The sequence below is a fragment of the Gekko japonicus genome, unplaced genomic scaffold (genome assembly GCF_001447785.1).
Source record: "Gekko japonicus isolate JY-2015 unplaced genomic scaffold, Gekko_japonicus_V1.1 scaffold1263, whole genome shotgun sequence".
NCBI classification, from domain to species: domain Eukaryota; kingdom Metazoa; phylum Chordata; class Lepidosauria; order Squamata; family Gekkonidae; genus Gekko; species Gekko japonicus.
This window is the reverse complement of record NW_015173165.1, coordinates 117,115-141,889: the sequence shown is the minus strand read 5'-3', so window position 1 is coordinate 141,889 and position 24,775 is coordinate 117,115. Positions and strand designations below refer to the sequence as shown.

General features: G+C 42.4%; 1 protein-coding gene across 1 annotated transcript in view; it reads left to right on the top strand.

The window, feature by feature from the left end:
* Window positions 1-24,775, top strand: part of ST3GAL4 (ST3 beta-galactoside alpha-2,3-sialyltransferase 4) — a 235,157-nt gene that overhangs the window by 194,847 nt on the left and 15,535 nt on the right. The window contains exons 4-8 of the mRNA XM_015422505.1: window positions 12,857-12,935; window positions 14,067-14,136; window positions 16,114-16,194; window positions 16,638-16,735; window positions 22,279-22,339. Coding sequence (XP_015277991.1) covers window positions 12,908-12,935; window positions 14,067-14,136; window positions 16,114-16,194; window positions 16,638-16,735; window positions 22,279-22,339 — 338 coding nt within the window. The 5' untranslated portion in view covers window positions 12,857-12,907. The remainder of the gene's footprint in view (window positions 1-12,856; window positions 12,936-14,066; window positions 14,137-16,113; window positions 16,195-16,637; window positions 16,736-22,278; window positions 22,340-24,775) is intronic.

The following is a 24,775-nucleotide window of genomic DNA, read 5'->3' as shown; positions in this document are numbered from 1 at the left end:
CATAAAGAAGAATAATCTGCCTGGAGATATAGTGGTAAGATTCTTGAAGAGACATGTGACATGAGGAACCAAATTTTGAAAGCAACATCAGGAGCACCCCTGAAAATTGGAGGCAACATTATCAGGATTTTAAAAGATATCCCATTTGAAATAAGGAAGAAGAGGAAGGAATATAAAGACTTGGTTATGTTCTTACAAACAAACAGCATTCCTTACAGATGGCTGGTCCCCAAATGTGTCCCTTTCAAACTTAAGGATGAAAAAAGAAAAAATTGACTCTGTCTCTAAAACGTGTACGTTTCTGAGACTGCAACTGGGAGAGTTGGGTGAGGACGGCAAAGAAGATGAAGACAGTAAACCTAGCAAGGCAACTGTTTCTTCTGCCTCTACTTCTTATGAGGACTCTGCTTCTGAGAAGGGGGCGGCGGCCCCCAAACACGATTATCAATTGGGGATTAGAAAAGATAAAACAAAATGAAGACTGAAGAACTTTGAATTGTGCCTTATAAGCTTTTATTAATTGTTGATGCTCTTGTGTTTTTCTTTAAACAGTGAAGTTATTAGCCATAAAGATAAAATATATAGCTTAACGACCATGTTCAATGTAACTATAGCATTTTAGACTAACACTGATACAAGCTGTTGTAATGATCTCCTATACTTGGGTTTTTAGTGGTTTTCTTTCCTTTCTCCCTTAGTTGTAATCTCCCCCTCCCTTTTTTCGTTGTAGTTTATAGAAAAATGCAATTAAAAATCCCCTTCGTGGGGCCAAAAAAAGAGAGAGCACGGATCTGGGAAAACTGGGTTTGATTCCCTACTCCTCCACATGCAGCTGCTGGTGTGACCTTGGGTCAGTTACATATTCTGTCAGAGCTGTTATCTCAAGGGCAGTTCTCGAAAGAGCTCTCTCAGCCCCACCTACCACACAGGGTGTTTATTGTGGGGAGGGGACGGGAAAGGAGGTTGTAAGCCGCTCTGAGACTCCTTTGGGTAGTGGAGGACAGGGTATAAATCCAATATCATCTTCTTCTCTTCTCTATGAAGGCTAACTTGACCCTGGAGGCCAGGGATGTAGGAGGGATAGTTCATTTACTATTTATTTAGTTTGTGAAAATTGTCTTGCTTTCAGCCTAGAGTTCCATGAGATGGTTCACGACTACTCCTTAAAAACAATGAAGTAGTATAAATGATAAAAGTACACCCATAGAAAACTAAAAAAGCAGCAGCAGTACAGTAGTAGGTACAACAGGTTGTGATCAAAGCTTGCAAAATGTAAATGCAAACAGAAGTTGGGGAAAACAAGAGTTTTGGATGGCCCAGGCTAGCCCGATCTCATCAGATCTTGGAAGCTAAGCAGGATTGGCCCCCGCCCTGTAGCTAGACATTTTTCATTGGGAGGGGAAAGAGGGGGCACGGTGGCAAATTTAACTAATTTAATTAAATAATTAAAATGCCACGGGGTCGCCTTGAGTCTGATGAGATTCCAGGGTGCTCTTTCCTCTCCTGCTCTTGCTCATTCGCTCATTCCGCCGGGCTCAGGAAGGGAAGAGAAAGTGCCTCAGCTGCGTGGCCCTAATTCTTCCCCTCCTCCCTTGTAAAAGCCTCTGAAGTGTAGAGGAGGTGGGGAGGCTGTTTGCCTTGCCAGGCCGGGCTCAGCTTCCCTGTCCCCCCCCTTCCACTGGCACATGGGAGAAGCTGGTGGGAGACGTTGGCTGGCATTTCTTGGCAAGGAGGAGGCATGTTCAGCTGGGGGGAAGAAACCACCTGTCTGCTCCGTCATGGCAAGGCACTGCCTGGCTCCAGTGCATCTGGCTGCCCAGGCTCAGCTGGCCTTTGCAGTGGCACCCTTGCAGTGGCCACTGGTGAAGCCCAGAAGCTGCCGCCTCCCCAGGGAAGGGGGGAAGGAAGGACATGGCAGCGGCTGCACTAACCTGGTTGCCAGCAGCTGGAAGACTCCTGGTGGCTCAGCTTCTCTTGGGCTTGGCTAGTGGGAATGGGCCCCTGCTGTCCTTGGTGCCAGTGTGCTGCCGCAGATTTCTGGGCATAAGGAGGGGGTGGCAGGCAGCCTCGGGCCACGTCTTTCCAGCTGCACTCCCACCCCCACCTCACTTGTAATTTGGTGAGGCTGGGGGGGGGGCTTCCTGCCTCTGGCTGCTTTTACCCCATGAAACTGAGGGCCCCCCGCTGGCACCGGGGTGTGTGTGTCTGGTATCTTCCTGGAAGGTGCTGGCCACATCCCTCATCCTTGGCTAGCTACAGGCCTGATTGGCCCTGGTAAGAAGAAGAAGAGATTGGATTTATACCCCACCCTTCACTACCCAAAGGAGTCTCAGAGTGGCTTACAATCCTTTCCCCTTCCTGTCTCCACAACAGACACCCTTTGAGGTAGGCGGGGCTGAGAGAGCTCTTTCCGAGGACTGCCCTTGAGAGAACAGCTCTGAAAGAACTTATGACTGGCCCAATGTCACACCAGCAGCTGCATGTGGAGGAGTGGGGAATCAAACCCGGTTCTCCCAGATTAGAGGCCACGCTCCTAACCACTGCATCAAACTGGTGTTTTGCGATGGTGGACCACCCAAGAATTGCTATGCAGGGGAAGGCAATGTCAAGACAAAACGTATGGGTGGCCATCAGTCGGCTGTGACTTGATGGCCCTCTACACACACACAGCCAGATTTGAGTCCAGTAGCAGCTTAGAGGCCAACAAGATTTTCAGGGTATGAGCTTCTGAGAGTTAAAATTCCATTCATCAGAGAGCTTTGACTCTTGGAAGCTCATACCCCAAAAACCTTGCTCGTCTTGAAAGTGCTACTGGACTTGAATCTAGGTATTCTACTGCAGACCAACATGGCTCCCCTCTGAAACGATCAGTTGGTGTGTGTGTAAGAACAGGTCCAATGTAAGGAAGGATTGATGGATATAACGTGGCATCTTAGGGCAAAACTATGCATCGTTCTTCATAGCTTAGGTCTGGGTTCTCCAACCCAACTTCCAGACCAACAGTCACACTTCTTGGGAACTCATTTCCCAAATGTGCAGACCTGATTTGAATTGGGACTGTGGGGCAGGAAGAGAAACTTCAGCTTTCCTCCCCCTCTCCCTCTTCCCCAGACCAAAACAGCCCAGGAGATACTCTTTTACAGCTCACCTGATGAGCCTTGGCTGTGTCAGGTTGAGGGGAAGGCTGAAACCCCTTCTCTGTGCCATGGTCCCAATCTGAATTTGACCCCCACACACTTGGAAAATGAGAACCCAGCAGTGTGATATGTTACTGATGCTCTGAAAGTTGGGTATGGGAATCTAGACCCAACCCATACAAATGACAGTAATATCTGCTTTGGCTTTGGGACAACACCCACAAAATTTCACATGCTCCATATTTCTTCCCGGCAACGTAGCTGCATCTTTCCACTGCCAAGCATTTGGCATACTTGGCTTACAGAATATGTGTGAGGAGCACAAGGGCTTTTTTTTTTCCTCCTCCTTATTTTGTTTGCCTGTGCTGGGTGGGGAGCTGTCCCTGTTCTTGACATATAAGGAAGTCTCCAGCTCTAGGCAGCTGATCTCTGCAAGTGGCACAAGGATTGTATCTGCTTCTCTCCTGTCACTTCATTCACCTGTGCTGGAAAGCGTGGAGACTCGCGAGAGGGGTCTGTTAGCTGACCCTTTGGAGGAAGCCTTAACTATAAATCCTTTCACCTGAAAAAGGTATGCTAAGGTTTGTCTTAAGATGTAGAGGTTGTTTGTCAGCTAAAGCAATCTCCCTTGCTGGTGTTCTCCCTGGGGTGGATGGGGTGCAATTACCTGGCAACCCTGCCTCTCTGGCAGGTGCCCGGTTGACCATCCTTTCAGTTCTGCAGTTAGAGGAGAACGGACACTTGGAGCAGGATTCTTTGTGTTGGGCAAAAGGTAAGTTCTTCTCAGCTGTTCCTTCTACAGTGATTGTCTCAGAGCAAAGTAGTTATCTTTGCTGCCGCAGTGTTCTTCCAGGAAAGAGGAGGCGGTGTAGCCTTCCTGCGGATAATATTTTTAATACTTTTATTGAATAAGAGGGACTTGTGCTTGGAGAGGCTCTCAAAGCAGCCAAGTGTGGGAAGTGTGTGTGTCACTGTGTGTGTGGGGTGGATATTGGTCTTCTGAGGGTCTTCCAGCCTGTATGAAGCATAGAACTTGATTTAACTGCAGCCTTCACAGAATGAGGTAGCTGGCCCAATATGTAATGAGTCTACCCACACTGAAAGTAAAAAGCTAGTATCTCTGTGTTATGTAGTTCTTTACCCTCCATTCAGGTCCAAGTGGTTTAGCATACCTGCAAACAGATATATAGGGTCACCTATATTGAGCCAGACTTAGTCCATGTGGCCTATTTTTCACTGGGAGGTTTAGGGGAGAAATTGGGGTTACCAACTATGTGGATCCCTCGTAAAGCAAATGCATGTAGGTGGGTTCTTGCAAGAGATGATTGGTGGGGACGCTTAACCATCCCCCGTCCTGACATTGTTGTCCCATGAGATACCCGCACAGCTGTTTTAAATAAATATTCCTACAGCTGGATCTGATCTTGCTGTGGGGAAAAAAAAAATCAGGCTCTGCACACATGTGAACATTTGCCCTGTCTGGGTAGAAAAGTTAAGCTGATAACTTGGCCTTCAAATTTCTCTTGCAAAAGCACCTCGCCAGACGTTCTCACTGTCTCAGCTGCTTTGGGAATATGTATTTGCTGAAATAAGGTTTAGTTCTGTGCTTATTTCTGGAATGAGATTTAGTTCCATTTTTAGTGATGGTTGTCCTCCAGAATTGTGGGGAGAGAGGTCTTTGTATGCTCAGGAGTTGATAACCATGCTTTTATTCCATAAGCAGAAACCTCTTACTGTAAACATAGAGTTCACCTGTTAAAGCTGGGAGTAATGTAGCCAAGCCAAGGTTATGTTGCCCAGATCTGGGAAGGGTATTGTGCATAATTTTTGTTTGTTTTTGCTTTGATGAATAATTCCCGGAGTTTTAAATTGGGGGGAGGAGTGGGTCATGGTTGCAGAGTCAAGACAAACCCAGCCTGTGTTGAAATCCAATGAACCTTAAATTTAATCTGAGAAGACACTGAACAAAGGAGTGGAGGAATTCTGTTCAGGTATGCAATCACTGCTAGCTGACAAGAAGCTTCTTATGTTGAAAATCTGTGGAACCTGGTATGTTACAGGACTACCCTGTTCTATAAGTTAGGACGAGATAATTTTTAGGTTTCTTCTAGTCCTTCAGTTCCACAAACCCAAGGGGTTTGACTTCTAGTTAGTTTCCACAAGGGGCCAAATGTCATCTTGAAGAGGATATTTTAGAGTTCTTTCCATTTTTCTTGGGGTAAGCTTCCTTTCCTGGCTTTGGCCTTTCAGCATGTACATTTAATAAGATCTCCACTGTAGTAATTTTAGTTGGCCCATATCTAAAACCCATGGTAATCCCAATTGGCTTGGTGGATACATTTGGGCAGACAGTGTGATTTATCTATCCTTTCACTTCCCTGTCTATAAAGTGGAGTATGTGCGTCAATGAATACCTTTTACCTCCAATAAATTTACTTCTGTAGCACTTTATCAAGCAGAGTGGCAGGATTTATACCCCAACCCCCCCCCAATAAATTAAAAAATGTATATGATGGTATTCCACTATCGGAGAGGTCAGTGTATTTAAATATTATAAAGCTGAACTTGATGTGCTGCCAGTCCTAGGGTGAATGTATGAGGTAGATTCTGTCCAAATAACACTCTCTTTTCTTTACTAAAATTCTGTGGTTTCTTTTTGCAACTTTAATTTTTTCCCTGCCTCTCAGATGACAAAAACTAAGATACATCATCTTAAGATAATATAGGAAGCAATCTTTGGCAACTCTTTTTCTCTTTAGTACTGCATGAATTTTTATAATTTTGTTAGCTGAAAACTGGCAATGCTCTTTTAAGCAGGACAGCTGGATTTGAGTTCAGTAGCATTTTAGAGGCCAGCAAGTTTCCAGGGATGTAGACTTTATGAGATTTTGGGGAGTACAAGCTTTTAAGAGTCAAAGCTCCCTTCGTCATATACCTTTGACTCTCGGAAGCTTAAACCCCCAAAATCTTGTGGGTCTTTAAGATGTTCCTGGATTCCAGTCTAGCTCTTCTACCACAGACCAACACAGCTACCCTCTGACACTATTTTAAGCAGAAACAAACCTTTCTAAAACCAGTGACTTAAATGGACTTAGAAGGCTTAATCTATGGAAAGATATTCCAATTCCACAAATATGAAAGACTTTGATTGTCACATTATTAACTGCTGCAAAGGCAGCGATAGCTGCAAAGTGGAAGAACAAATCGGCACCTTCAGTTTCTTTATGGATGTCTAAGATATGGGACTGCTATATTTTAGGAAAAAATCATGGCTAGGCTGTTACAACTTGAACATAAAAACTATCAATCAACTTTTGTTGAAAAATGGTTTCCAATCATAAGTTACATGGCACAGAATGGAATTATTCCTGACTATTTAGTTTCATCTGAAGTATTGATTCTATAAACCCCAGATTTAGAGTATGTTTTAATTTTGATCCATAAATATTAGCTAGGACTTCCGGTTTAAGTGTTTCGCCGCTCGGACGTGTCTCGTCTTGCTTAGATGGAGATGCGCCGAGACCCGGCTGACGGGAGGGGTTCGAGTTCATCCTGGACCCCCCCCCCCCCGGGTCTTTGTAGGAGACCCCCAGCCTGGGGAGCTGAGGAGAGCCTCTTCCAAGGGGACGCCCAAGGAATTGAGGCTCACCTTCTTCCCCGATAGGTACCATCGCTGCGGAGCCAGCATGGTGCCCAGAGACGACTACCAGAGCAAGCGATCACGACTAAACTTCTAAAAAGACTTCCAAAAGATCTCCAAGGCTACAAACTGTGAGTTAAGCAAAGCTCAGGTGAAAAATAAGCGAATGGAGCCTTGGTAGTAATTGGAAGCGCCTAAGTTTGAAGCGCAGGGGGAGGAGATTTCAAGCCCCCCCCATGAGTAAGCTGTAAAAACAGGTTTAAAGCGAAAATAAAAAGACTTTGAGCCAAACCAAGTGAATAAGAAGTTAAGCGAATGCAAAAGCTGCTAAAATATATGAAGCGGAAATAAAACGCATAACTTTTGCATTGTTTTGGAAAACTTACTTCTTGTTGCTATTATGGCTGGGAGAGGACGGAGAGCGCCGGAAAAAAAACTGGTGACCGGAAATAACATACCAACGACTCCCTCCCAGAACCAGGAAGTATCTACAGACTTCGCTTCGTTGTTAGCAAATGCACTACGCTCTCTAATGGATCAGATGACTACTTTCAACACCAAACTAGACAGTGTTGAAAAACAATTAAAGCAGATGGATAAGAGAACCTCAGCTACCGAGAAAACATTGAAAAAGATGGAAAAACAGACTGAGAGTATTAATAAAAGAGTGGATGAAGCAGAGAAGGAGAGATCCTCTGATAAAACCCAACTAATACAGCTCCAGCTGGAAAGATCCATGTATGTTCTACGTTTCCATGGAATACCTGAAGATAAGAATAAGGACTTAAAGGAACTCTTGGCGGTTGCCTTGGCCCCACTAATGGATTATAAACAAGAAGACTTAATTAAGGAAATGGATGTGGCGTACAGGACGTATCCCGATTTTATAAAGAAAAATAAACTTCCAGGGGAAACCTACTTAAAATTCACGAAACGATCAACCAGAGAACTGGTGCTAAAGTCGACAATGGGAAAATCCTTAAACATTAAGAATGAAAAGATAAAATTTTTGAAAGACATCCCATTTGAAGTAAGAAAACGGAGGAAACTATACAGGATGCTTACTCTCTCCCTGCAAAAAAAGGGAGCACTGTATAAATGGCTATTCCCAGAAGGGCTGAGTTTTAATTACCAGGATAAAAAAATATATAAAATTGACTCTGTTCCAAAAGCGGAAAGATTTATGGATCAAATGTTCAATGTAAAAAAGAAGTAGAAGGAAAACAATCTAAAACTGGATGTGGAGGAAGAAGAAGAAGAGGAGGAGTCCTACTCACAGGACTCAACAAGCCAAACTTCCTCATCATCAGAACCATCTGAATTGGAGAAAGGGAGAAGCCCGCTCCCAAGCTGCAGAAAACGAAGAAATTCAAGAAGAAAAGATTCTAAAACTAAAGCATGAGTGCTAAGGGCAGTAATTGTGCCAAGCTAATAACTTTATATTTTTATAATCGAACTAATCTCTGTATAACCTATACTAATAGGTTAAAAGATCTATTCTTTTAGCTTCTCAGATCGTAATTTGTACTAGTCTTTACCCTATCCCTATATCCAGTAGGAGATTTAGAATAGAATGTTAGTTTTCCTTCCCCTATCCAGTATATTATATGTATCTTGATTTCCTTGACCCATTTCCCATAGTAATAATGATAGGGCATTAGTATTCCTCTGCCCATCACATATCTGTAGTGAGTAGAAAATGCAAAAATAAAAAACTCCCCTTCGGGGGAAAAATCAAAATAAATATTAGCTAAATATTAACTCAAATTCTTACATTTATACAAGATGGTTGCTAACCCAACTGTATTATTAGAAAACATGTTAAGAGTTTTAATTAGTTAAGTTTTAGATAGATATACTGAATAGAATATCAAGAATATTATTAATGTTAAATAGTTTGTATTGTTTGGGATTCTCTGTATCAATTGTTTTATATTTATTTAATTAAAATTATTACAGTTTTTAAAAAGCAGGGTGTAACTCTGCTTGGGACAGTATCACCAGTTTCCAAGCAGAGTTACAGTCACTGGGCGTAGAATGACACTGTCAGGCATTTGTACTTTTCAATTTCATAAATACGTCAAATCGTGCCATTTTATATGCTGAAGTGCAAATGATGGATTTTATGTTGTTAAAAGCAATGAAACCACTTTGGGCTTGATAAGAAAGTACACGTATTCCATTTTCCCTTAATTTTCCTGGTTGTCCTGAAACACACACACACACACACACCCCGTGGCTTCAAAATTACCAGAAATTTAACATCTCTAGGCAGCGGATAAAAATCCCAAGACCCTCTGAGTAATTGACTTCCAGCTTCTGAGCCAGATGACTGAGTCAGAACCCTTGGATCCTTTCTCAGTGTGCACAGTCTAATCTGACGAATTGCTTTCAATACCCGCTTGTTGGGCTTTTTTTGTGATGGTAGGGTACTACCGGTGTCCTACACATTCCAAGCCCATCTGCAGCATCTGGTGTAGGCTCAGGGGCTGGGCTGTCTGTCTGAATCTTTGGATGTGTGACAAATAACACCTTTGAACAAGGTTTTTGTCAAATGAATGATTGAATATTTTTGCCTTATTACCCTCGTGGCCTTCACAGTTTGGAAAATGGAGACCCTCTGTATTTGGAAAATACGGTGTTGAAAAGTAAAAGGTGCCCCCCACCCAAAAAAACCTTTAAACATTGTATTTTTTAAAAAAATATAGAATATCTATAAATTAAAGTGCCTGGAGGAACTGTTGTATGGCTTGCAAAACATTAAAGACTGGGATGCTGTTTATGTACTCTAATGATAAGGAATTGTGACGATATCATGTTGTGAACATTTGGCATATGGCGGCGGAAATAATGTGCTCTCTGTTATCTCGCAAGGTCTGAATAGGCAGCAGAATCTGACAGTAATTCTTTGGCAGCGCTGCTTACGGCGGTCTGATTATCTTAATGTGTGGCGTTGAGGTCTGGGAAATGAAACATCACCACTATGGATCTTTTCCATCAGTATATTTGTTAAGTAATATGGTTAATATGTAACCCACAGTATAAAGTGTGGTGTAGTTGTTGGAAAGTTGAACTGGGCTGTGGGAGACCCAGGTTCCAATCCTACTCTTGCTGGGTGACCTTGAGCCTAACCTGCCTCACAGGGTTGTTGTGAGGATAAAGGGAGGAGAGAAGAACAATGTCAGCTTCTTTGGGTCCCCACAGGGGAGAAAGGCAGGGTATAAACAGAGTAAGTAAATAAATACAAGTCTGAATAGTATGCAGAATATCAGTCTGCAGAATAAAAATGCATACTGCTCGAATCACTTTTAGTATTTGCAAACCCTTTTTATACAAAAGATGTGTGTTTGTGTGTGTGTGTGTGTCTGTTCGAAGAGAACAAAAAGATAACTAGGCAATGAAATTTAATGTATTCATTTACGTCTCACTGTTCAAACGGAAGGTCAGGCTGACTGACAACACGAATGAAACACAATTACTCTTCAGTATATAACAAAGAAAGGGAAGACTTGCCCATGATAAAAACAAATTACAGGATCACCGTCATGAAAACCTTGATAACTATACAAATATTGCCACTCAAGTGACATCTCAGTTTCCATTTGCCAGCAGTGGTGGTCAGAAAGCAGCCTTCTGAAACAGTCTGGCCTTGCAGGGTTTTTTTTTTTTTTTGGAAGGCCAAGAGAATGGAATTTGGCATATTTCCTCTGAGTAGCATGACCATAGTGGGCTACAGCTGCCAACCTCCAGGTGGGGCCTGGAGTTCTAAAATCACACTGATTACACTGAGTTAAGACAGATCAGTTCCCCTTGAGAAGATGGCTGTTTTGGATGGTGGACAGTAGGGCATTATACCCTCCCCCCCGCTGCCCCTCCCCTCCAGTTTGGTGTAGTGGTTAAGTGCACGGACTCTGATCTGGGAGAACCGGGTTTGATTCCCCACTCCTCCACTTGCAGCTGCTGGATGACCTTGGGCAAGCCATAGTTCTGATGAGAGCTGTTCTTGAAAAAGAGCAGTTTCTGTCAGAGCTCTCTCAGCCCCGCCTACCTCACAGGGTGTCTGTTGTGGGGAGAGGAAGGGAAAGGAGTTTGTAAGCCGCTCTGAGACTCCCTTGGGTAGTGAAGGGCGGGGGATTAATCCAATCTCCTCCTCCTCCTCCTCTTCTTCTTCCTCTTCCTCCTCCTCTGTACCCCACAGGCTCCACCCCAAATATCCAGGAATTTCCCAGCCCTATCATGGGGTTGGGGTGCAGCTACACAAAAGCTCTCATACCACAGCTCAGTGTATGTCTGAAGAAAAGATGCTCAGGAGAAATGGTTGTGTGGACTTAAGGGTGTGACCACAGCTCAGTGTATGTCTGAAGAAAAGTGTACATGGATCTATATAGAATGGAATGTTCAATTATGAATTGTGTAGAAAGTGGACAGGGCTTTTGTTTCATTTGTATGTGTGGGGGGTTGCCTTCAAGTCTAGAACCTGGGGCTGTCAAATAGAATTTATTGGCAGCAGGTTCAGGACAGAGGGGGGAAAGTATATAACACACAATTTGCTTATGGAACTCACTGCCACTAGAGATGTTGTGTGTGTTTGTGTGTGTGCGTGGGTGGGTGAGTGGGAAGACAAGTGAAGGCTGTTGTCCTTAAAGGGTTCTAGTTGCCCACTGTTGGAGTCAGGATACTGGATGTTGGACTTATCCATCAGTGCTCTTTGTTGTGCATATGTGTACTTGATAAAATTGTCAAAACAGAAGGGTTGCATAAGGGGAAGATTCATTTATAAATACAAGCCAGAACTGGAATGTCTGAAGCTTTCAGATATGACTCAAACACAATATTGATAAAACATGTTTAAAGCTGAGTTCACACCTTTTAATAAATTAAGTTCTGAGCAATCTCCATGAATTTAAATGAGCAGCAGTTATCTAATGTTAGATTTTTTAATGGACATATTAACCATTATGTGGTTCTCCATTTAAAAAAATTTAAACTAATGCTCAGTTGAGAATCAATCTGAAGACTCACTGAAATAATAAGAGTAAGTGGCTTATTTGCATTTTTTAAAAGTGTAATGTTTTAAAATCATGTTAACAACCAGAAGTGTTTGTCCTCTTCAGTAATAACGAACTAGAAAATAACACATTCATTCACCCTTTCAAAGTTCATGAAACAATTTTTGTTCATGGCATTTATGCTGGAAGTGGCCTTTGCCCCCTTTGACATACAAACTATCCTGAAAGGTTTTTTTGTTTTTAAAATCTCTTGTATTTGGAATCTGGAGCTGCCTGTCTGACTGACTTTTTGTTCATGTGACTTTTGTGGAAGGAAAATACAGATATGAGACATGGAGTGACTGTTCCTGTCTGCCAGGCATAGTGCATACTTCTGCCTCTGGCAAACCACCATCCATGCCTTTTGGGGAATACCTTGCTGAAGTTTTGTGAAGTCGAATTGCCCGCTAGCATGGTCATTCCACAAGGTTCAGCCCACTTTCTAGAATCTTTGGCATTGGGCGAATGTTTCATGCTTGTATTGCACATTTAGATTAATTCATGCTCACAAACACTAGGCCACCACACGGGGCCACTGAAAACACTAATGCTACACCAGAGTCTTGTCTTTTGAATTAGCGGAGGATCGGGGTATTGGAGAATACCTCACAGCAGCAGGTAGCAAGGAGCGCTGTAGAGTGCATCATCTTGGTGTGGGTGAGGCTGGCAAAGTGATCCGTGGTATGGGAACAGGTGTGTTGCAGACATGTCCTTAGTTCCACCTATGAAACATGGGAGAGATCTATGCATTCCAGCTGTTACAGTGTATTCCTGAGCATTATGGCCTATTCAGGGGGTTTAAAAGGGCGTGTTTAGAACTGTATTTGTCCAGTGGCACCTTACAATTTACCACTTTATTCTAGCATAAGCTTATGCTGCAATAAATCCTGTTAAGTCCTTAGGGTGCCACTGGGCCTCCTGTTTTAATTTTTCTGCAAGACTAACGTGGCAGCTACCACTCTGGAATGACCACATATTGGAAAAATTCTTCTTGTGATGTGAGAGACCAATTTCCCTTTCTTTTCTTCCAGGTGACCAATAGCAGTCGCGATGAGAGCAACAGCCGCAGGGCGATTATTCATATGGTGATAAAGATGATCAACAAGTCTCGTAAGTGAAGGCACTTTGCCATTTCCTCCTGCTATGCTGCGCTCCTCCTAATTATATGGAAAAGGTATCTTTGCTCAGGACAGTGAAGAATGATGGGTGGTGGACAGGGGGGAATGTGTAGGGGGGACTTCACTCCGGGCCGGGCAAATGGATTTAAAGCAGAATAATTTACAGTGCAATTCTGCACTGATCTACTCTAGTCCAAGATAATTTATTTCAGTGTGCTTAGATTGTAGTATCTCCGCATAGGATTGCACTATTAATTTGTGAAAAGGCCCGTTAAAGATATTGATCTAAATCACATTTCCCATTAGTACTCCGTTTATTTCCTGAGCAATGATATGTGCTAATTGGTTACTCTAACCACTGAAACATGTTAATGTACAGCAAAGCAGAGCATCTGTGCTATCTAGCAGCAGTAGACTTTGTATACCTTTGTATGACATGTTATTTTTACTGAGTTTAGAAAATGCTGCTTGGTGGGTGCAGTGCTTATGGAGTTGTAGAGGATGACCCATGTGTCCGGCACTGCACAAACATCTGTAGCAAATCCAGGTTGCTCAAGAGCTCACAAACTGCCAGGAAAAGGAAGCAGGGTAGGATCTGTAAGCAGTTGGATATTGCACTATTGTAAATGTTCATCTCCTGGATTCACTGGCTTTGATGCTTTAGTCATTTCTGCTGCCACCCCAAATATACTCTGAAATGCTATTTCTGGGGAGGGGGGTCCTGACCAGTGTTTAAGCTGAGTTAGTGTGAGCTAACTCACAGTTTTTTAACCTCTGGCTCACACATTTTTGTCTTAGCTCAGGAGGATGGCTCCAGAACAAACTAATTTATGCAGTAGCCAAATTGCTTGTTCACAACTTTAATGCCAGTAGCTCACAAAGTAGATTTTTTGCTCACAAAACTCCACAGCTTAAAGGGAGCATTGGTCCTGACTCCCAGGAACAGCAAGACGTAATTTAAAACAGGGCCCTACTAACGGAACTAAAGAGTGCAAGACTCCTTGTGAGTCCTGGCTCAATTTAAAATTGCTCCCTTCCTTTTGCTGCCTTGACTCTGTCTTTATAAACATGTTGTCTCTTACATGGCTCTGTGTTACAACCTGTTGTCTCTTGTCTTGTTCAGGATGGAAGATCCTTGGAGTATTGGCAATATTTTTGGTGATGGTGGGGTATATAATATCCCGAGAGGAAAGGTACATACAGCTGTGAGTGTATTTCTTTAAAGAAAGAAGAAATTAAGTGGCACTAAGGTGGTTCTTGATCTTTCTCCCCACCCTTGCCTTTTCTAGGAGTCAGTTTAGATTCTGAATCAGACACTGCCTAATCTATGAAAGAAGAAATGGCGGGGGGGAGAAGATAAATTTCTCTATGTATTTGCTTCCTTCATAGTTCACTTTTCTTGCTCACGTTCAAAGCCAATTACGACATTTAGAAAGCAATGCATACTTTTTTTAAAAAAATAGCAGGGCGATAAAATTAGGTAACATTAGAAAACAGTGCAATAAAGGCTGTCTAGATATATCACTCCCTAATCAGAGGAGGGTTTTTTCCCCCCAATAGGAACATGTCAGAGAAATGGAGTTAACTTCTACTGCTCACTTCCACGAGGAGTGATAGCCATTAGGTGAGACTGAAATCACACATGTAAAGCACAGGAAGGCTGAAATGCGATTGGAACTTGATCATCCTGTGTGGCTGTTGAAAATTTCAGAAACCTGGTGCAAATGCGTGTAAAACCACCTTTCTGGGGGGTTTTTTTGGACAGTTTTATTTAACTTTTACAAAGTATATTCATACATATACTGATATTCATATACATATAACATGAAAGAGCTTATTCTTTTTCTTTATCCATTTATATATCCTCGCCCATCTTTCTTGAAATATTTTATCATCTTTTCCTTGCAATATTACACTCAGTTTATCCATTTCTGCCACTTCTAAAAGTTTCCCAGCTAATTCCTTTCTTGTTGGTATCTTATCTTGTTTCCAATACTTCGCTATTAGGATTCTAGCTGCTGTAAAGATATAAGTCAGTACATATACATCATTTTCTTTGTATTCCTTGGGAATTATATTTAACAAGTAAATCTCTGGACATGGTTTTAGATTGATATGTAACATCTCTGTTATTATACTACTTACATTTTGCCAAAATCTATAGATTTTTCCACATTTCCACCACATGTGGAAGAAAGTTCCTTCATTTGCTTTACATCTCCAACAATTTTTATTTGGTGTTTTGTACGCTTTCATGCATGCATGTGGCCAGCACGAACGAAGCTGAAAAGTTCCTGAAATGATACATATGAATTTATATACTGCATATATTGTTATCCTTCCCTTCCTGCAAGGAGAACAGGGTGATGTATGTGATTCTCTGGCCTCCATTTTATCCTGACAGCAGTCCTAGGAAGTAGGTGAGGCTAAAAGAGAGTGATTGGTCCAAAGATACCCACACTGCTTCATGGCAAGCAGAGATTTAAACCTCGGTCTTCTCTAGACCTAGTCTGGTACTCTAACTGCTGCACCATGTTGTAGGAAGAAGACGCAGGCTGAGCCAAGAAAAATATGATTAAAAAATGAACTTGTAATTCCCTTTTTACTCAGAAATAAGTTGTAAAATTGCTTTCTTCTCCACTGTTTGATGCAGCTCCCCTCCTTTCCTTTGGTGACACGTGAATTTGGCCTTATAGCATGGCTTCGAAAGAGAGACTAATTCAGAAAGAAGAGTAGTCTATTGACCAATCGTTGGCTACAGAAGAGCAAGATTTGAGTCCAGTAGCACCTTATAGACCAAAAAGATTTTCAGGATATAAGCTTTGACTCTTGAAAACCTCTACTCTGGAGATCCTGTTTGTCTTTTAAGGTGCTACTGGAGTCAAATGTTGGTCTTCCGTGTTCAGAGGCAGTACACGACTGAGTATCTTCCAGATGCTTGGTGCAAAAGAATGGGTAGCTCCTGCCTGCTTGTGAGCTTTTAGGGCAATCTGCCTGTCCTCTGCTGGTTGAACCCACAAGGGAAATCATTGGGAAAAGTTGCCTGTTTTTCATAGCAATGCAGATCCATGCTGAGGTGGTTCTACATGGGGCTTCGCACATGAGATTTAATCTGACTGAGTGGTGGGGGGAAAGACAGCAATGCCTTTTTTTTCTTGTTTGCCTTCCAGTTTCTATTTCCCTTTGCAAGATGACAAGATGACTTGTCCACTAGGGGAGGTGGAAAGGAAAGCAGCGCAGCTCATAGCAAAGTAAGTGACTGGGCTAGAGGGATGCTGGAGGAGCTACATTATGGCCGGTCCCCCTCTGCTGCCTGTGGGCTCAGGGATAGCAGCGCTGGGCTGGGGTCCAAGGAGGGTTGACGGTTGCATCCTCTGGAGCATTTCTGCAGGTTGGAGGATTTCCACAGGCGGAATGATTTCTGCCCTGTGGAGTGTGATTCTCTCACTTCTCCCCCCTCTCCTGCAACAGCCTCAAATGTCCCCCAGGAGCAGCATTGGGGGAGGCATTTGGGGCTGCAGAAGGAAGGGGAGGCAAGAAAGTCCCACTCCATGGACAGAAATTGTCCCATCCACAGAAATGCCGCAATGGATCCAAGCCAGAATTTGGGGTGGAGGGAGGGAGAAACTTGTTGCAGTCTTTAAATTTCTAGCATGCCAGATCTCTGTGGTCATTTCCTTTGGTGTCATTACAGTTACACACGGGATCATCCACTGTTTTTACAGCTAAAGGATTACTTCTGGGTAAAGACCCCTTCGCTCTATGAACTGCCATACGGTACTAAAGGAAGTGGTAAGTAAAGCAGCTCTCTGCTCTTGCTTTGGTCTTTTGTCTCCCTTAATAGGTTTCATCTTTTCCACCTCTTTTTGTCTTGGCTGGAGGATTTCTGCTTTGATCTGCTAACAGTCCTTTCCTGGAACGTAACGCTCGTGCTGGTTCTTGGTACAGAACAGGAGCCTGTCCTTTCTCCAAGTGCCTCATAGCATCTTTCAGGGGGTCGATCTCCCATCCTGGCAGTTCACTGGGAGCTCACAAGTTTCGGCAGTAGAAGCTTGTCCTGTTCCTTCGTTTCTGTCTAATTGCTGTTCTTATTGCATGCTTGGTAATGTTAGGATACATTCGCATCATGTGGGCAACGTATCCCCGCCACATTCTTTAAGGGCCTGTTTATCCAAGAGTGAAAGGTTCCTACAGACCAGTATTAATAAACTGTGGTCTGTGTGGCGCTTGATTGACAAGTAGTAATGAAAGTGATAATGGCAGGAAACTGCAAACAACAAGAGAATTCATAACTAACATAGCTTGTGCCACGTGTTCTGTCCTTTGTGTGTCATGGGACAACCTGCCTTCTTACTTGTTTGCTGATTTTTTAATTTATTTATTTTTTGCTGAGAACTGGTTAGGTGGAAATTTTGCCCCAGCATTTTCTTCTGCATACAGAGCTGTTGATTGTGACCATTCCGCGCCCCTTCTTCCCTCCACCAGTTACCCTAACACAGTGCTGGTTTTTTGTGGCATTGGCAGTTGGCCTTTTCAACATCATCTGTTTGGGAAAGGGGGGGGGCACTAAAACACAATCACAGTCATCGAATAAAACCATCATTACAATGGAGTGCAGCTAATACGGAAAACAATCTGGCAGGCTCGTCTCAATTGCATTGCATTTCCTTGGAGATGTTCCTTAAATGTGAGGCAGGAGCCCTGATCGCACATTACAATGAGTGCCCGTACAGTCTGTATGCATTTGATTTTTTGTTTCACATTGCCCTTTTCAGATTTTACTTTTGGGGATATCTGTCTGCATGTACCTGGGAGTGTGTGTTACTCACAATCCTCCTGATACATGCGGTGGCTGTTTAGTTGTGAGCTGCCTCAGGCAGGTCTGGGAAGGTGGCATGCAAGTTTTTAAAATAAATAACTCTTCTGATGGATTGCTGTACGTACCAAACCAGAAGGTGTACTTGGTACCCTATTTAGATGACATGCTGACGACATGTATTGGGAGGATCATGTGCAGTACATTGTCCCAGTACACATGGTTGGATATACCCAAATGTAACATCTGGAAAAAGACTCATGTTAAGTAATTTTTGTTATATTCGGTGTATGTGCAGCAGAATGCACAATTTATCCAGCTACTGGTCCCTGGTTTTATTTTTAAAGTGTAGCTGTGTTGGCTCTTTCAGACAGATATATCCATAGGGAATGCATGCACATTGTTTGTAATGTGTACAATACTAGAGTTAGCATCTAGAGAAACAGTGAAATACTTAAATACAGCAACTATATGTCACAAAAGCTAGTGATTCCAGCCCTGATCTGAATTGGCCAGGCAAGCTTTATTTCGTCAGATCTTGGAAGCTAAGCATGGTCGGGTCGACTCTGGCAAGTACTTGGATGAGAGACCTTCTTGGAATACCAGCAGTCAGGAGGCGGGGGCAGGCTTTCTCAGTCCATCACCAGAGGTTGCCATGACTTCCAGGTTCACACACAGTCCATCATCATCAGAGGTCGCCATGACTTCTAGGTGCACACACACTCACATGCGCGTGCACACACACACGAAAAATACAAAGAACCCCCCCCCCCCAACCAAACCAAAACAAAAGCTAGTGATTCCAACAAACCAAATATTCAGGATACTTTGTCAGGCATTAATTCTAGCTACAAGAGCATCCAGTTGTTATGTTTTACAAAAGAGCATCCAGTTGTTATGTTTTACAAAAGGGATGCCCCTCCCAAAAAATACAATCTAGAGTTTCAACAGTGGGAGAGCCATAGGGATGAAGTTTTTATGTGAGCAATGTCTGCAGACTTTGGTCTTCCAAAACCTCTTGTGTGCAGTATGTGGAATCTGTAAAAGCTCTTTTCAGCTTAGTGGCCTGAAAAGATACTTTTAAAGACAAAACCCTCTTTTCCAAGATAATGGGTGAAATTAGATGTAGAAATTGCTGCCAGTTGGATCCAACAGTTTCCTTCCATCAGTGATTTTTTAAAAAAATCCGTACTTGCCATTGCATGCAGATTTTCCCCTCCCCCATGAAGGATTCTGGTTATTAAATAATAAAGTCTTATCAGTATTCCTCTGTGAGTTGTTCTTGCATTGCTTTTAATTTTCTAAGCCACTAGTGCACGACAGAGTGAAAAGCAACACGACAATATGTGTTTCACTGCCTATTGTTAGGATTGGGTTATTTAATATTTGCACAAATCAGTAGTAGAGTACGGTAGGTGGAATCCTGTTTCAGGCTGTTCTTTCTTCATCCTAGGCTGGGCTTGACACGAACAGTAGAGGAAATGGTAATAGTTGTTACACTACTGAATCACTTTAGGGTGTGGTGGGAGATGGCGTTGTGCGTTTATGAAATGTATTTATTTATTAAAATATTTACACCCCGCCTCTCCTCTTGGTTCCTCCATATCGATTTTAAAGCTTTTAACCCTGAGATATTCCTCCCTCCCCAGCAGTCTAACATTTGGTCAGGAATGATTTTGCCACCTCATCAGGTGTTTGTGTGTGTACCGACCAACATGTTAACTTTGGGACTTCAGGGTGCATCCAGATGGACATAATCTTAGGTCCTTTCCGCACTAGACCTTAAATCCCGGTTCAACCCTGTCCCTGAACTTACATTCTACACTACATGCGAGTTCAGCCCTAAGGTATTGTGTTGTGAGTTGAACTCTGATAAAACCAGGGATGAGATCCAAGTGCAGAAAGGACCTCAGTCGTCTGCCTTGTGTAGAAATGTGCTTGCCATGTCCCCCCCTGCCCTTCCCAATTGAATCCAGTGGTAGCTGCCTCTTCCTGTTCACAGTAGAAACAGCTGTGCCGATTGGCTGGGAACTGGTGAAGTCAGTAACCTGCTTCTCCCTCTTCTGCAAAGCAGTTTTTATTATTTTTTTTAAAATTACCCCATTTGGGAAATAGAGAGGGGGAAAAATTAATCTCTATTTAATTGAATAAATGTACAGAACATGCTTTAAACACTTAAGAAAGGGCCGGATCAAGCAGGGCTCTTTTTGTAGCAGGAGCTCCTTTGCATATTAGGCCACACACCCCTAGTGTAGCCAATCCTCCCAAGAGCTTACAGAGCTCTTCTTACTGGGGCTACTGTAAGCTCTTGGAGGACTGGCTACATCAGGGGTGTGTGGCCTAATATGCATAGGAGCTCCTGCTACAAAAAGAGCCCGCCTGGGAGGGTAGATGAGCAAAGACAGATTAATGAATCAGCACTGAGACTACTGGCCTCCGGATCCATCGCATGGCTTACAGTAACAGCAGAGCACCAGGCCTCCATAGTGGGAGGGGGTAAAAAAAACCAGGCCCTGTTCCAAGCATCTATTTATACCCTTCCATGTGCACTATGTGCACCACTCCTTGAACAAATATTAGACGGAGGATTCATTCCACAAGTTGATAAGAGGAGGTGATGAGGAAACTTTGATTTACCTGAAAGCTGCACCCTTTTAATCCCAAAGACCACATGGTCTGGACAAGGATTTGGCAGCTGTGGGAACTCGGTTTTTTTTTAATATTTTGTTTGTCTCCCAATTTTGTCCTCGCCTGCAGCCCTGTACAGCAGGTTAGGCTGAGAGATTGTGAGTGGCCTAAAGTCACCCAGTGAGCACTGGAGTGGGAATTTGAACCTGGGTCTCTCCAACACACCTTCTTTGTTGCTTCTCCACGCTTCAGAGCCAAGCGGACATTCAGCACAGGTTGTGAAGCTGGAGGATGTAGCGATGGCCACAGGAATAAACAGCATTAAAAGGGGGGTTAGATAGATTCATGGAGGATAAGTCTCATCGCTGTCATCTTGATTCCATTAGCTCATGGCCTTAGCAAACGGCATCAAGAACCGCGGGAGAATAAGTCTATCAATGGTTACTAGCCATGGTGACAGAGGGGAACCTCCAGCAGGATTAAGCCTCTGAATCCCAGAACCAGGAGGCAACATCAAGGGAAGGACTCTGCCTCTATGCCCAGTTGTTGGCCATCCAGAGGAACTGGTTGGCCACTGCATGAGACAGGATGCTGGACTAGATGGACCACTGATCTGATCCAGCAGAGCTCTTCTTATGTTCTTATATACTGAATTTCAGTTTATGTTTATTACCTTGTTCTAGTAATGGACAGGTTTTCATATGATATCAAAAGAATTTATAGTTAAAAATAAATTATTTAAAATGCTGTTTCAGGAGAACAAATCTTGCGCTTAAGTCTGAAGCTAAAAGTAATCTACCTCTTAAAAACAAGGCATCAATCTCTCCCCCCATCCTGCCCAAGTATTCAGTATATTGAATGTTTGTTTCACCCTGAATATTTTGGGGAAAAGCCAGATGTGGGAGCTGCTACTCTGGGGGTTTTGGTTTTTTTTTGGGGGGGGGGGTTTGCAGAAAGCCAGACAGGATCACAGTGTAAATAACATAGTAAGTACAAAAAACAATCACTGTGATATTAGGCTACTATACTTTATATTTGATAATTTTACACATTTCATCTCTCCTTTTTGTTTTCCTGGAACAATTTTCTACTGTTACAGAGGGTTTTGTGTAACCCCCCCCCCCCCGCGCATTGATGCCTTAACTGTGGTCTGTTGATTTTATTACGATAGTGGTATCCTCAGAACATCTGACAAAGATGGTACCAATACTAAAAAACAAATCATTTCATTCACACAAATAAAAGAAAATAATAAAACACACAGACACATGACAAATTAACAATAACTCCAAGTGGCTCAAATACACCCATCAGGAATAGATGTGTCTAGTAAGCCGGGGGGTGGGTGGAAATAGACACTGTCCAGGTCAAATCTATGGCAATGGAGCATTATCATCTGAAACCGAGCAGAGAAGGGATCTGGAAACCTTCTGAAGTAGGAAGTTCCACAACTTTGGGGGCCACTACTGATAAGGCCGTCTTGGGTGCTCACTTCCTGTACCTTGGAACGAGGTGGAATATGGAACTGGGTCTTGCCTAAAGATCTGAATATGTAGGCAGGCTCTTTTGGGTAGTGGCAGTCTGTTGAGTTCTGTTTGTAATCTTGGTTTCCCATCTCCTTTTCTTTGGCTATCACTACGTCTCCAAATCTTGTGAGAGATATCTGCTGTATTTTTATTGTTGTTTGGAAGAGTTACGGATGCTTTTTCCTTATGATCAGCCTCTTTGCAGACAAAATAGGTAGCACAGAAAGTTGTTTTGTAGTCCAATTTCTCTGTTGTAATTGGAGAACCTTGATCACCTGTTTTTTCCTCAGGCATGTTTGTGGTGTCAGCATGTGGAAACATAATGCTGGGGACTAACGTTAAATACCCATCTTCTTCTCTTGCAGAGGAAATTCTCCTGCGGGTTCTGGCAATCACAAGTTACTCACTCCCTGAAAGCGTTCAAAGGTAAATCTTCCATACTTCCCTTCTTCTGTAGATGTAAGACCTCTTCCTTTCTGTCCATTATATTTTTATCCCACCCTTTCCCCAAGGAGCTCAGGACAGCATGCATAGTCAAGCCCCCCCCCCCCCCGTTTTATCCTTGTGAGTTAGGTTAGGCTGAGAGATATTGGGTTGGATCCAGGCTAAATTTTCCAGTGGTAGAATGGAACTTGGCTGCCCCCCCTTCCACTACAGCTCACGGATCTCCATGAAAAGCTACTGCTGGGCTGCAGGAAACCCTGGGAAATAATATGGGAGCTGTAGCAGAAAGAGGAAATAAGCGAAAATAGCCAGTGGAGTCTGGATCCAATCCAATGACTGGTCCAAGGTTATTATCATAGAGATTTGAACCTGTTTGCCGCTGGCTCAAGTCCAGCCACCGCACCAAACACATACTTATTTCATTTGTGCCATCTTTCCATCCCATGGGTTTCCAAAAGCTGTCAGGTTTATTGGTATTTATTTAGATGAGTGATATGTCACTTTTAGATAAGTGATGTGTCAAGCTTGCCCAAAGGCTGAACTGTGTTGGCCTGTCTCCCATTTATGGGACCAATAGCTGCATTGCCCTCCTAGTGTAATTGAAGGTGGGTTCACACATCCACATTCTGCACCCTAGAGTTGCAGCATTAACCGATGGTCACCATTCCTACAGAAATGCTTTGTTCATATCATCTGATGCCTCTGCAAACACTCCTTTGTTCGGTTGCAAGCTGCTGAGCCACGTTTTGTTAGCTGAAGGAAGAAGAAGCTTGGTTTCTTTGGCTGAAGCTGGCTTTTACTGGAAATTTAACTGGAAGACTTAATAGTATGATAACCAGCCATCTGGGAAACTGTGTCTTCAGTTTGAGCACATAACCATATAAAGCAGGGGTGTCAAACTCAGTTGTTATGAGGACCAGATTTGACATAAATGAGACCATGTCAGGCCAGAACATGTGTGTTATAAAATGTAATGCCAGGTAGCGGAGATGTAAACTTTATAACGGACACAGACAAGTGCAATTAAAGATTTTTTAAAACTTAAAATGAAATGTGCTTAAAACATTAGCACTCTTGCAATATTTTTTTTATTTAACAGTCTCTGATAACTGATGCCTCTTGCTCTGAATTATTGCATCAAAATCTGGAGACAATGTCTGTGCTGTAGCAATCTTGAGTGTGCTGTTCAGGTGTGTATCCGTACGTTGCAAACCTACTTCTGATGTATTGACATTCATTACAGAAATCTTTGAACGTGTTGTACATATTAGATTCGATGTCAAAAATGAAGTCAAATGAGGAGGAAGATCTATGTTTTATTTCAATTAACAGGAAAAGAGTTGGATCAAATAGTCCATCCAAAATTGACTACTTTCTTCTCAGCATATTCAGGAAATATGCTTCAATTAACAGGAAAACAATTGGACCAAATAACTCATCAAAAATTGACTACTTACTTCTTTTTCTTCTTCTTCTTCTTGAACATATTCTGAGCATATTCAGGAAATACATAATATTTTATACGTGGACTGACATCATCAAGAAAACAATTGGGATTTTATGTTTCAAATGTTGGAGAAAATGGACATAGGTCAACCCTTTGTAAATATTATTAAGGCAGTATACTCCGATCAAAGAGCAGCATTGAATGTAAACAAAGACCTTACATCATACTTTAAAGTACAAAAAGGTACCAGACAGGGTTGTCCTTTATCCCCATTGTTGTTCATATGGGTTTTGGAAGTATTATTGGGGAAGATAAGAGAAGACAATGACATAAAAGGCATGAGGATTAAAGGTTATTCATACAAATACAGAGCGTTTGCAGATGATGTGATGTTTTTAATTGAAAATCCAAGAGACAATTTACCGCTTTTGATGCAACGAATAGCGGAATTTGGAGATCTGGCAGGCTTTTATGTCAATAAGACTAAGACAAAACTGTTATGCAAAAATATGACAAAGCAGGAACAAGTTGAGTTGCAAGAACAAGTACAATGTGAAGTAGTTAAGAAGGTGAAATATTTGGGAATTGAATTGACAATGAAAAATATAGATCTTTATAAGAATAATTATGAGAAACTTTGGACAAAAGTTCAGCAAGATTTGAAAAAATGGGATAATATGAATTTGTCACGTTTTACCCCGTTTGATGTTTTTATTTCAAACCATTCCGATATTGAAGGAAATTAAAGTGCTAAATCAATGGCAAAAAGACATTTCAAAGTTTGTTTGGGCAGGAAGAAAACCAAGAATTAAAATGAAAATTCTTTGTGACGCCAAAGAAAGAGGAGGATTTCAGTTGCCGAATTTCAGACTGTATTACGAAGCGATCTGCTTTACTTGGATAGAGCAGTGGATAAATTTGGATAATAAGAAGCTTTTAGCATTAAAAGGACATGATTGCAGATTTGGCTG